Source organism: Schistocerca piceifrons, chromosome X, assembly GCF_021461385.2.
Source record: "Schistocerca piceifrons isolate TAMUIC-IGC-003096 chromosome X, iqSchPice1.1, whole genome shotgun sequence".
Taxonomy (NCBI): domain Eukaryota; kingdom Metazoa; phylum Arthropoda; class Insecta; order Orthoptera; family Acrididae; genus Schistocerca; species Schistocerca piceifrons.
In genome coordinates this window covers 399712916-399726556 of record NC_060149.1, presented here as the reverse complement: position 1 = coordinate 399726556, position 13641 = coordinate 399712916, and the positions used below count along the sequence as shown (strand labels likewise).

Sequence of the window (13641 nt, the reverse complement as noted above, 5' to 3'; positions counted from 1 at the left end):
GGCCTAAATGTCTGAGACCTGTTGTATGTGTACGTCTGAAGAGTTTTGACAGAAAGGAATGTCTAGAGTAGAGTCATCAGCATGCCCCCTGGACGGTCGAACAGTGGGCCAATATTGTTTTCACAGACGAGTCCTGATTTAGTCTGGAGAGTGATTCTCAATGGATTCGCATTTGGAAGGGAAGTGGAACATGATTTCAGGAAGCAAACATTGTGGAAAAAGACCGAGATTGAGGAGGATCCCTAATGGTGTGAGCAGGGATTATGTTTACCACTCAAACCCCTCTTCATGAAATTGTATGGCTGAATGAGCAAGACTGAACTGCTGCCAGGTACTGAGGCGATATCTTGGGACCTTGTTTGCGGTTCTTGCGAGGTACTGTGGGTCCAGACATCGTATTGATGGGTGGTAATTCTCAACCTCACTCCAGGGGTGGTTGATGTTTTCTTGGAAACAGAAGATATTGCATGAATGATGTGGCCTTCTTCCTCTCCCGATTTGAATCCCATAGAGCATATCTCGGATGCACTAGGAAGACAAGTTGCAACACGTCAACATCCACTAACCACTCTCCAAGACTGAGAGCAGCTCTGCAGGAAGAATTGGCGTTACTGTCTCAACACAAGATGGATGACATCATTCACAGCATGCCCTGTCCACGCAATAATTCAAGGATTTGTAACCCTCTACCTCAGCTTTTCACAAAACTTTGCACATTTACTTACACTTATAACATAGGAACTTCTGCAAAAGTTTTGGTCTCAGTCAATAACTTTATTTTATGTCGAACTTTAAATGTAGTGATATTCTGATAACTGTGCTCTGCAAGAATGTCAATGCAAAATAGTACTTATCTACATACTCAGGTGTTTATGAAGCTTTTGATATGGAATTTTTTTCAGAAGCTCAGTAAGGCAAGTAGTTAACAGATATCCAATTATCGAAGCAGTAAAGTTATAAAGGAAATGTTTAAAGACATTAATTATTTCAATTTTCGATTTCAGAAAAATTGCAACAATGTGGAAAAATGCTTATATTACATTTCTCCTACCTGCTGGGAACCCTATTTTGGTCTTAAATAATCCCCTAGATGGTAAGCTTTCTAATAAAATAAAAATTTTAATGGGTCTTCTGCAAATTCGTACACACATCTGAAATCAAAATACATTTTGCTGTTATGGAAAAGGGTCACTAAGTAAGTTCCTCCACTCACTGTCTCAGATGCAAGGGTATCATATTAGCATATTTAAGTATAACTCATTCTAGGCAGGCAAGTTAACCTAAGTGTAAAAGTTTATTTCCTTTCATTTGACTACGTAATTTTTTAGACTAAAATATATACGATTTGTGTGTTCAGCCAATCACCTGCTCACAGTGGTAAAAAGTGTTCTTAGGCAGCAGTAGCTTGTTTGAAACCTTTATACCACAAAAAATGCAACAATTGCTGAAATACATTGTTGAGTATAACTGGCACACAACAATGAGTCTATTTGGCCCCATTGCTCTTTGTCTTTCTTCGAGACAGGTCATATCTGTTTGTGGTGCGGCCCTATCATTCTTTAATGTGAATTAATGCACTGTTGGAAAATTACTAAAAACACCATGTCATTTGACAACCTATACCTTAGAGAGGGGGCGGGGGAATAGAAGAGCTGAGTGAAGACCAACGAGATTTGATATTGCTGCAATCCACTACATGTGGACATGACAGATACTACTACTTAAAAGTTTTTGAAAGTCAATAAAGAACTTCTTGTGATCCGTTCAAAAAACAGACAAACAGTTAAAAAATCTTTGAGGTCAGTTTGCTTGTCTTTGTCTAAAACAATAATTGCTAAAAGAGTCTATGTAGAACCACACCAAAAACTGTGCACAACATGTTGTAAGATTTGTGAACAGAAAAGTGACATCAGTGATAGAAAGGAAAGCGATGCATATGCCCTGGAGGTGAAATTTCACAAATAAGTACTAAAAAGTCAAAGTATTGAGGATGCAAATGAAACATTACATGATTTGGGGGTGCTCTCCATTAAAACTTCACTCCATTCCAAATCACAGCAAGCCTCCATATGGCTAAAAGGAGTTAGAAAAAGTGAAGCATGTTTCGGAAAGAAAAGTTTGCCAGGCATTAGATTGGAGTATTGAAGATTCCGACTAGAGAAGAAAAATGATGATGATGACACTGTTAAGAATGCCACAGTGTTGTTATTGAAAGAAAAAGTGGCTGGTGTTAGAGTAGCTGAAAATATTCAAATTTTAACTTTAGCTCCACCCTCTTGGACAAAAGAAAACAATGTCAGAATTCAATGTTAGCGAGTATGTGGTTTCTATCCACCAAAATTTAAAACTGCTTTTGGATTTGGAACACATTGAAGAAATACAAAGAACTCAAAAAAAAAAAAAAATTCTTGTATGTGACTTTGAAAACTACAAGTGCATGCTTAATCACTGTGATCATTGTCCCAGTGATGACAAAATGTCAGAATTATTAAAACATAAATTAGCTTACAAAGATGCTGATGATGAAATTGAGTTCAGCCAGTGGATAAAAACAGATCATTGGACAGAACTGGTGAAGCAGTCTGCAACTGTCGGTGAATACGTAGACTTGTTGGTAACAAAGTTACATACACTTGAACCACACTCATTTATATGTAAGTGTCAATCAAAATCACTGAAAAAAATTTAAAGAAAATTTAATACCAGAAAAAGCAATTCTGTTAATGGACTTTTCGGAAAACTTCAGTTTTGTAATTCAGAATGAAATTCAGAGTTACCACTGGACAAGAAGCAGTTGTACAATCCATCCCACGTGTGTATGTGGTAAATGAAGAAAGTAAATTGGTTGTTGTTGTGGTCTTCAGTCCTGAGACTGGTTTGATGCAGCTCTCCATGCTACTCTATCCTGTGCAAGCTTCTTCATCTCCCAGTACCTACTGCAACCTACATCCTTCTGAATCTGCTTAGTGTATTCATCTTTTGGTCTCCCTCTACGATTTTTACCCTCCACGCTGCCCTCCAATGCTAAATTTGTGATCCCTTGATGACTCAAAACATGTCCTACCAACCGACCCCTTCTTCTAGTCAAGTTGTGCCACAAACTTCTCCTCTCCCCAATCCTATTCAGTACCTCCTCATTAGTTACGTGAGCTACCCACCTTATCTTCAGCATTCTTCTGTAGCACCACATTTCGAAAGCTTCTATTCTCTTCTTGTCCAAACTAGTTATCGTCCATGTTTCACTTCCATACATGGCTACACTCCATACAAATACTTTCAGAAACGACTTCCTGACACTTAAATCTATACTCGATGTTAACAAATTTCTCTTCTTCAGAAACGATTTCCTTGCCATTGCCAGTCTACATTTTATATCCTCTCTGCTTCGACCATCATCAGTTATTTTACTCCCTAAATAGCAAAACTCCTTACTACTTTAAGTGTCTCATTTCCTAATCTAATTCCCTCAGCATCACCAGATTTAATTTGACTACATTCCATTATCCTCGTTTTGCTTTTGTTGGTGTTCATCTTATATCCTCCTTTCAAGACCCTGTCCATTCCGTTCAACTGCTGTTCCAAGTCCTTGGTATGGAAATGGAAATGTCTGTGGCTAGGGCCTCCCGTCAGGTAGACCGTTCGCCTGGTGCAGGTCTTTCGATTTGACGCCACTTTGGCGACCTGCGCGTCGATGGGGATGAAATGATGATGATTAAGACAACACAACACCCAGTCCCTGAGCGGAGAAAATTTCCGATCCAGCAGGGAATTGAACCCGGGCCTTAATAGTGAACCACTGCTTTATAAGTGATGATATGGAACATTATATAAGATTTGTAAATGCTGTCCACAAAGAAATGGTTAAGTGACTGGTAGAGCATTACCTACAAGGTAAGACAGTGCATTATTTCACTGATGGATGTGCTGCTCAATATAAGAATACAAAAGCTTTAAAAATTAGCGTGAGCACAAAAATGATTTTTCTATTGGTGCTGAGCATTCTTTTTTTGCTACTAGACACAGTAAATCTGTGTGCAATGATTTGGGAGAAACTATAACATATATTGAGAAGAGGTAATCTTAAACTAGTGGATGATTCACAAATAACTGTATCTGGTGTTTACAATTTCTGAAAAGTTAATACTGACAAATATTTTTTTCACTTCTTAGAGAAAGTCAATGTAGATTTCCTACGCAAGAACCTGGAGAAGAGATTTGACAACCTGCACAGTACCTGGTTCCAGGAATTTTCACCATTACAAAGTAACTTCTTCTGAAAAGCCTTCCTTGATTTTTTTCATTCAATGAAAGTGTCGCACAATGGACATGCAAAGTTGTCAACAAAATTCTTTTGTAGCGTCTGTCTATGACAGGTGGCACTTTGCCTTCATTAGAAATCTCTGTGATTAAGGTGACAAACTACTTTTTCTCCAACCACTCGGACCAGCAGTGTCATTCTTTTGGCCTGAGAAGGAAGACTTGTGCTTTTGGAAAACATTTTATGTGCTGTTCACGTAACTAAATCAACATCATTAGACAGAATGTATTACTTTAAGGAAAAAGATATGAAGCTAACAGAATAATATTTGTCACAGAGATGCTCTTCAGACGTTTCATTGATAATTTCAGGGATCTTCACTGCTGAACATGTACACTTTAAATTAATAGTGTGGCTGAATAATTGTTTGAAGGTCCTAATTTGACACCCTAAATAGAGTTAACCCATGTAATGAAAATGTTTCAATTAAACTCATAACTTTTGGCTCTATATTTTCATGAGGCAACCTTGCTATAGGTCGTCAGTGTACACAATTGATTTGGATGATCTTCTGAACAATGAGGTTTTGTTAAATGAGCATTCAATATCTATCAAAACTCAGGGTGCTGCTCCTTTTTTTAAAAAAAATATCAGAGTTTCAATAATAAATCTTGTATCAGGTTTGCAAAAAGATTTACATATTTTAAAAAACAATCATTGTTTGGACCACAACAGCTTAAACTGATTTTCTATATTCTCGTAAGTGAAGAATAGTCATTAATTTTTTTCCAATAGTTATACATCCCTTCTGTGACATCTGGGGAAATATGACTAATGTTTTGAAAATAAGATTATTATTATTATTTATTATTATCACCTGAAGTAATTCAATCCAAATGACAAACTTCAGTTGCAGTGTTTACATTTGTAAAAAATTTCCAGTTCCCCTCCTCAAACTACATGAAGTATGGAGAGATTTTGCATTGACTATTGCCATGCAGAAAGTAACAAGCAGAAAAAGTTTTGTGAAAATCTGAAGTACATCCAAAGTCCAAAGCTAATTTCACAGTTACCTCCATGCTCTCGTGCACCTGCTGGCAGCCAAGGTGTTAATGTGACAATGTGTCTTAACAATTAATTCTCATAAAAATATTCCAATTGCCTAGAGGTGTTGTTACCAGGAAACCACCAACAACAAAATTAAGAATGAAAAGAATTATGGGTCACGAAAAGAATTATGGGGCACAACACAAATTCTGGCCCACACTCAGCTTAATGAACCTCTGATTTTGGTTACATCATGTTCACTGACAAAGCATCAGATCAACTGACATGTTCTGCTGATCTTCCGGTTTTCTCCACTCCCAAACTAAGCATTTGGAGTTTTCATTACAAAGTCTAGAACAAAGACAAATCAGACTCGTGCAACAGAAAACAAGATGTGTGTTTCTAAATGCCTTACAAATTAGTTTAGTCCTTATTTCTTCTTGGAAATAAACTAACTTCCATATTAACCTACAACATGTTACATCAACCAAAAATGCCACATATCCATAAAGACAAATGCTGTTTTGCATGCACAACTATGATGCTTGAGACCAGTCAAGGTACTATTTCGCTGCGACTGCCTGCCGTAGCGGCGGGCAGTAACTGCCAGCTGTAATTGCTGACCGTCACTGCCTGTGTATTTCGTTGAGACTGCTGACCGCATAGGCCACGTCACTCAGTGAGTTACCTCTGTGAAAGGAACACGCACGCGAGTTTGCAATGTGGATGCTAATACCATTCTAGGTTTTTTGTTGGATGAGGAAGAAGGGGAAATTATTGCAATGCTTACAAGATCTTGTCGCCACAGCATTTTCCAAACACGGAAAAGTGAAGGAATTTATGCTAACTTAGTAACCGGTCACTTGCGAAATGATGAAGAGAGGTTCAGAAATTTCTTTAGACTTAACCCATCTCAGTTCGATTTTGTTTTAAGTCTGGTGAAAGAAAATATAGCAGGAAGAGCTACCAGTGCAGTGCAAACTCCAATAGAAGCCAACAAAAAGATGGCAGTGACTTTACGGTAAGTAGCTGTATAAAAACATACGCATTCGTCAACAGTGGTTTAAAATGGATAATTTTGTATCTCTATGAAATAATACAAATTTCTATTAAAATAATAGGTTTATTTGGAAACGACTCAGGGGCTCTACAGTTTGTTGTTTATTTTTACATTATCCTTACACTGTGTTTACATTATGATTAGTAATTATTTTCAAAAGTAGTATCACCAGCTTGTGGTTCGACATTTATTAATGGGGTGAAAGTGTACGTATCGTCTCCAACCGATGAAGTTTGTTCAAACGGGGATGAAAGGGAAGAAGAGCCGGAAGGACTGATGCTGACAGGTAGTGCACAAGAGATGATTCTGAAGAACTGTCAAGTCCCATAACATGCTTAAAATGTCAATTTTCGTTTTATTATTGAGGTGACGTGGTAGTTTCCTAATGGACACTGCGATGCTTCTCATGAACAGCTCCACATCATCTTCCGGCTCCTGATTATTAGCCAAGATCTGCAGCAATTCCAATCGTTGTTGGCCCCTTTGGTTGATTGAATCCCAGTGTGTTTTCCTCGATCTGCGAGCTGAGATGGAAGAGTTGGCAGCAGGTGCGTCACTAGAGGACAAGGAAGCAATGGCTTGTGGAGTGTCAGGCCCTGTTTCATTGGCATTTTGTCCGTCTTCATCAGATAGCAGTCCTTCAACACTTGTTGGTTCCTTTAGCGGAACACTACAAAAAGACGACCACTCCCTTTCTACATCTCTCAAAAAGCCTAGTCTGTTGAACAACACCTATTTTGTTTTTGAATTGGGTGCTGCAGAAACTGCTTGCAGTTGTTCTTTTCACACTGTTTTCCAGTAGTTATCTCTGATGTCTTTCCACCTCTTCTTACACTCGTTACCTAAAACTGAACGATATTTGTTTAGCTGTGTAATGAGGACAAGACATACTATTTATGTTCCATGTATTAATAATAATTATGGTTTGTGTTACAGGTTTATAGCTACAGGGGAGAGTTTCTTGTCCCTTGGATATGGTTTCCGGATATCACCAAGCTACGTGAGCATCATAGCTCGTGAAACAGTAGAAGCTATGTGCCAACTCTTGGCACCTATCTTCCTGCCTCCTCCATCTCAAGAATCTTTCAGGGAAGGTGCGAAAGAATTCTACACTCTTTGGGGTTTCCCTAACTGCTGGGCTGCGATTGATGGGAAACATATAAGGATACGGTGTCCTGGAAAAAGTGGTTCCCTTTTCTGGAGTTACAAAGGGTACTTCTCCATAGTACTTTTGGCATTGGTTGATGCTAACTGTAAATTCGTTGCGATAGACGTAGGTTCATATGGGAAGGAAGGAGACAGTGGCATATTAATAAGTCGGCAATGGGGAAAATGATCATGAAAGGAGAAGAGCTTCGATTAACTGACATCAAGATGCCATTTGCTATAGTAGGCGACAAGGCATTCCACTTGCGAAAGCATATTCTCAAGCCTTACACTTGCTTGTCTGCCCAGCAAGATAAATCAAAATCGACCAACTATAAATTGTCACGAGCGCGTCGAGTTTCTGAAAATGCTTTTGGACTTTTGTGTCAGGTATTTTGAGTGTTCTACACAAATCTGAATCTGTAACCCAACACATGTGATAAACTCATTACAGCTTGTTGCTGTCTACACATCTCCTCAGGGACGCCTATTTAGAAAAAAGATTACCTTTTTATGAACTTGACCATGATGTGAGTTTACCACAGAACATCATTCCCCTGCCCCGAACAGGGGGATTCTACCAAGCTGAAGGGTTTCAGATATGAGATACATTTAAGAATTATCTCTGTGAACCTACAAATCAATAATTACAACCTGGAAAAGAACTAAGACTCAAATAGAGGAAATAAATTATTGTTACTACTCGTAACTACTATTACTGTAATCGTTTGGTGACAGAATGGAAGCATTGTTGTAGCCTCCATATCGTACAATTTGTCACAGGAGAGAGAGAGAGAGAGAGAGAGAGAGAGAGAGAGAGAGAGAGAGAGAGAGAGAGAGAGAGAGAGAGAGAGAGAGGGGGGGGAAAAAAAAAAAAAAAGTATATGCAAAACACTTGCCATCTTTCTTCATTGCTTCTCCTATCTCCATCCACACCTTATCCTTTGCCATCACATTTCTGAAATCTGTATGCTTATGATCATACAGTATAGATTATCTGCTTGCATACTCCACTAACTGTCATCGTCTTCGTGAAAACCTTTCTTCAACAAAGCGAGTCATTTATTTCTGCAGTTGTCACACCTGGCAGTCGTGGCCCAACTGCTTGACTGCTTCTGCAGCAGCTGAGACACAGCAGCCGCGATGATGTCACAACCGCTGACTGCCGAGCAGTTACGACATATGTACCGTTGCTTTGCCTAAGAGCAGGAGTCAACTGCCCGCAGTCACTGCCGGCCGCTATGGCCGGCAGTTGCAGCAAAATAGTACCTTCAGTTGACACACAATCTGGAAGTTGCAGACTTAGGGAATATTTCTTAAACAGTGCACTAATTTGCATACCTAGTCAAGATAGTAGTATTTTTCAACATTTCTCGAGAGGTATTATGATATTCAAGAATGTATTTTTCCGCTAGACTAGTGAGAAATTCCCACTGCTAGTGCCAGCCTATGCAGGTTCTACTTCATGGCTTTGATACCACACAACTCTACTTTGTGCTTTTTTATTTAATGTTATCCCTGTAATGTCAAGTAGTGGAACAATGCAGAAATCTGACGTGTGAGCTGCTACAGTCTTTCTGAAAATGACAAACTTAAGATGTAAAGAAGTTTCCATTTACATCTCCACACTCTCACAGGGTGTAGTGTTGTTAACAAAACCACCAGAAATGAATACTTGCACTTGTAGAAAAGTACATACTCAAGTAGCACAAATCCAAGAAGGTGTCTGCCAATCAAGACATAAGGATGTCATAATATTTTGGTACCTGAATGAGAATTTCACTCTGCAGCAGAGTGTGCGCTGATATGAAACTTCCTGGCAGATTAAAACTGTGCGCCGGACCGAGACTCGAACTCAGGACCTTTGCCTTTCACGGGCTAGTGCTCTACCAACTGAGCTACCCAAGCACGACTAACGTCCCGTCCTCACAGCTCTACGCCTACCAGTACGTCGTCTCCCACCCTCCAAATTTTACAGAAGCTCTCCTGCTAAGGTCCCGAGTTCGAGTCTCGGTCCGGCACACAGTTTTAATCTGCCAGGAAGTTTAATATTTTGGTAGTTTTTACACTGCAAATAATATGCTAGTTAGATTTGAAAATCATACTTGGGGCTTTTATCTCCCTACAAAGTCTTGAGAAAATGTTTTGTCATAAGTGGGCACAGAACTCCTGGTCTCCAAAATAAAAGACTCCAGAGATTCACTGGACATGGATGATCTGAACTCCGTTCTATTTTCCTCACAAGGCTCAAAACACATTCAAATTCTGCATTGCTATGGTGTATGGTGAGAAGAGAGACCATAGCTCTAGAAATTCTGTCATACTTAAGAAGTCCATTGGCTCCACAAATTCTTGATATTTGTGCCCAACTGGAATCCCTTGCTGCATCTTTGTTTGCAGCCAAAGTGTCCTCACCTGAAGAGCTCTTAACTGCCTCTGAAGCATATAACCACATCATCTCTAGTTTCATTTCCCTCCCATTCATAACATGATAGGAAACTTTTCCATGAAAAAATAAATGGAAGAAAACTTAATTCTGTCTAACCTAGCAACTTGAGCATGCTTTAACACATCATCCTTACTGGAAACTTCATGTAGTCACAGGCAGTACAAAAGTATTTTCTCACAGATGAGAAAAAAAAGCAGTTTATCCATATCCTGGAGATCATTCACTATGTTGAAAGTGTGAATGCCAATAATTATTTCTGCGCTTTTGAATCATGCTGTACTTCACTTCAGGCAATTAGGAGCTTTTGACGATTTTGGGCTAGACAAATTTTGTGAACAGCTGCTTTAACAAATCCATTAGAAGTTCTAATAAAAAGTGAACTTGTTGGGAAGAAGTCTGAAGAGCAACATTCAATTTGTCAAATATAGGAACAGCCACATGAAGGAAAGTGCAGAAGGCCTTGTTCAAGTTTGAAGACAGGAACAAACAATTCCTCACATGTTGTAGCAGAAATCTGACTTTTTGGGATGAATTTATCACATTTGGAAGTATATGCTATTCTTTTAGGGGCATGTTTAGTAGCAGAATGAAGAATTCTCTTCTGATCCTCTTTGGATCCACTTTGTTCGACTCTAGGTATTCTGAAAGATGTCAAGCTTGTGGAAATATTTTGGGTACATATTACTTCACCCCTTAAGAGAGAAAGGAGCAGATCCAATTGGTCCAGTTGTCTATCCAAACATTGCCTAAACACAACCACCTAGTATATACATGCTTCAGAATTTTCTTTGCCTCTTTATTGTGCACGTTTTGAAATTTTTGAAGGCATTCTTTCCTTTTGACAGTTCTCTAAAAAATAAAATGTATCAACAAGGACCTTGTCCACTAAGTGGTAATCTTCCAGCACCTTTTTCAGCTGCTACATTAATCAGGTGGCAAATGCAACCTGCGATGGCAGTATCTGGTTGAATTTCCTTTAGAACTTCTGAAACATTTTTGTGTCCTATCATAACAGAAGAATTGTTGGAGCAAAAAGCCACGAAGTTTCCAATTGGTATGTTATGAGAATTCAGCTGTGATAACATCAGGTTACCTATATTTCCCCCTAACGAGTCTCTGTCGAACACCGGTATGGGTAGTACAATGCTCACTACTTTTTCCCATGGAAAATCTTACAACAGGATACAACATTGTACTCCCTTTATTGCTTTCATCAATTGCCAAAGAAAATGGTTTGTTCCAAAGGCACTTCAGATGGTGCATTTTTTGACATTTTATTAACAATGCATGTCACCTTTGTGCAACTGCAGCTGTATTTCTTTGCAACTTCTGATGTGGGAAACATCAGAAATAAAACCCCAGTACGATCAGCTGCACTTAAGGGCACACTGTGTTCCATCAAAAACGAAGTAGACAGACACACACGGTCCTCATTGTGTCACTATCAACATTTCCAGACTTTTGGGGTGGGGGGAGAAAGTATTTTCCTGCTTTCTTCTTTTGATTTAACATAACTTGTGTGTTTACTGCACTTCACATGATAACATAAATCATTTCTTCCACCATATACAATATTAGTACCACACCCACAAACTATGCAAAAGGCACATTTTTCTCCCTCTCTTGAGTTTCATATGCATGGAAAATCAACACAATATAATTCTTTAAATGTCTGGAACTACTGTTTCTTGGATTTATTCATGAATCCATCAACAGGAATACAACATATGAAAATGTCCGACAACAAATGTTTGTACACACTGAAATAGCGAAAGGAACCTGGATCACCGTCATAAAATTATAACATTAACACTCAAGGCAGTCAAACACTTCACTGAAACATGTCAAAGTCTTAAGCCATTAAATGAACAGGACACCAATCTTCTGAAGAATATACTCACAGTAAAACACATGCAGACGCACCACATGGAACAAATGTGTTTGTCCATATGTGGTCGAAGAACATGGGTTACGTCACTACAAGCGAACAGAGCAGAACAAAGAATTTGTGGAGCAGAGCCTTTAAACACTTGAGATTCACATGGAAGAACTGTTATCCTGGCTTTAAATTCGATTCCAATGACAACACAACCACCACATGTTTAAAAGTACTAATCGTATCCTATCATATCAAAGAGTTAGCAACTATCAGACTTGCCTTCGACCCATGCAAACAATCAATTGTATGGAAGTGGGTGATTATTGAATGTTAACATTTCAAATTTTTGTCTGCGAAGTTGTAAAATCACACTGTTCATCTGTAAACCGTAAAATGCTGACAATCCATAAATTTTTCAAATAAATTGTAAAAGTTAGCAGGTTTGCATTTCTATAGCCTTCCCAGGATATCTTATTAACTTGTGTCAAACAATGGGAAATCGAGAATGGAATATTGTTACTAATTTGCATGTATGATATTTATCATGAATAGTGGGGTAAAAATTCCATTTCAGTCTACTCACTGACAAGTAAAATTGTTTTTCCTGTGTCCCACATTACGAAAAGAATGTTTTATGGCTATGCTTTATGAGAAAGCCTCAAGAAATTCGAGCCTCTAAATCTATCATGTCCTATTCATAACTGCTGGCGGATGACCTCATAACAATTTTTTTTTTTTCTGTTATATGAATACTTTACTACTAAAATGTCTGAAGATGCACAAAGCAAGCAATAGCTCCACCAGTCAGTGTTTTCTATTAACATTACAAACTACTTCCCGATGACTAATTGGCACCTCTAATGGAAGATTCTTACTATCCTTGTACCCTTTGCACCCAAATTTTACATTAATTTTTAAGTGTAACTGATCTCTTGGCTCGATGCAAACTGCGCTCCAGCATTATACGACATTGCAACAAGCATCAAGAACTTCAGATATGGCCAAAAAGTATAAAAAACTTAGCACACATTTCGTTCCACAGAGTGAAACTCAACAAGTACAAGTAATATTTTTCATATATGACAAATTTAAGGGAATTCCATCCAACAAATTAACTAAATGTGACAGTTCCACAAATTTATTGCCATAATGTAAAACAATGTTTAACAGATCAGTATCAATACAGGATCACAGTATTCTTAAAGAAATCGCCTACTTCTTAAAAATTTAACAATTTCTACAGTGCACAACAATACCAAAATGCATAAAATCTCTGAACGGACCAAAATGGAATGTACAAGCCTTAAAAATCTGCAGCGCTCATTTCACTATAAATAATTGCATTAAATTGTTTTACAAAGTAACTAATACTGAATTTATTTCCTACACAAGAATTTTGTTCAATTAATAACCTACTGATGTCTGGTTTCCACTGTATACACATAAAACTAAATACATTCTGCAAATTCTATTCTCTCTGAAGTGGTCGTCAAAGACTATTCAGCTTTCACTTCCTGGGCTGCCAACTTCTTCTTCAGCGACTCTGGCATCTCTGGAGGAGGTGGCCTTGGAAGACGGAGGTATACTTTCACAGCGTCATAAATAAACCACTGAGCAGCAGTTAGGGTACCAATCATTATTATCCTTGGTGTCAAGCCTTTCCACAAACCTGTAAAAAACATTACATATTTTTAAAACTTAAAATGTTAGACTTATTTACAAACAGGAAATTTGTTACCAATAGGAACTCCAGTTCATTACTGCTACCAGCCCTCACTACAGTAACTGATGCTTTATGTTTT

General features: G+C 38.3%; 1 protein-coding gene across 1 annotated transcript in view; it reads right to left on the bottom strand.

Annotated features, from left to right (window-relative positions):
- Positions 1-12961: 12961 nt before the first annotated feature.
- Positions 12962-13641, bottom strand: part of LOC124723190 (phosphate carrier protein, mitochondrial-like) — a 42702-nt gene continuing 42022 nt past the window's right edge. Inside the window, exon 7 of the mRNA XM_047248380.1 lies at positions 12962-13508. Within this exon, the coding sequence (XP_047104336.1) occupies positions 13336-13508 (173 nt within the window). The 3' untranslated portion in view covers positions 12962-13335. The remainder of the gene's footprint in view (positions 13509-13641) is intronic.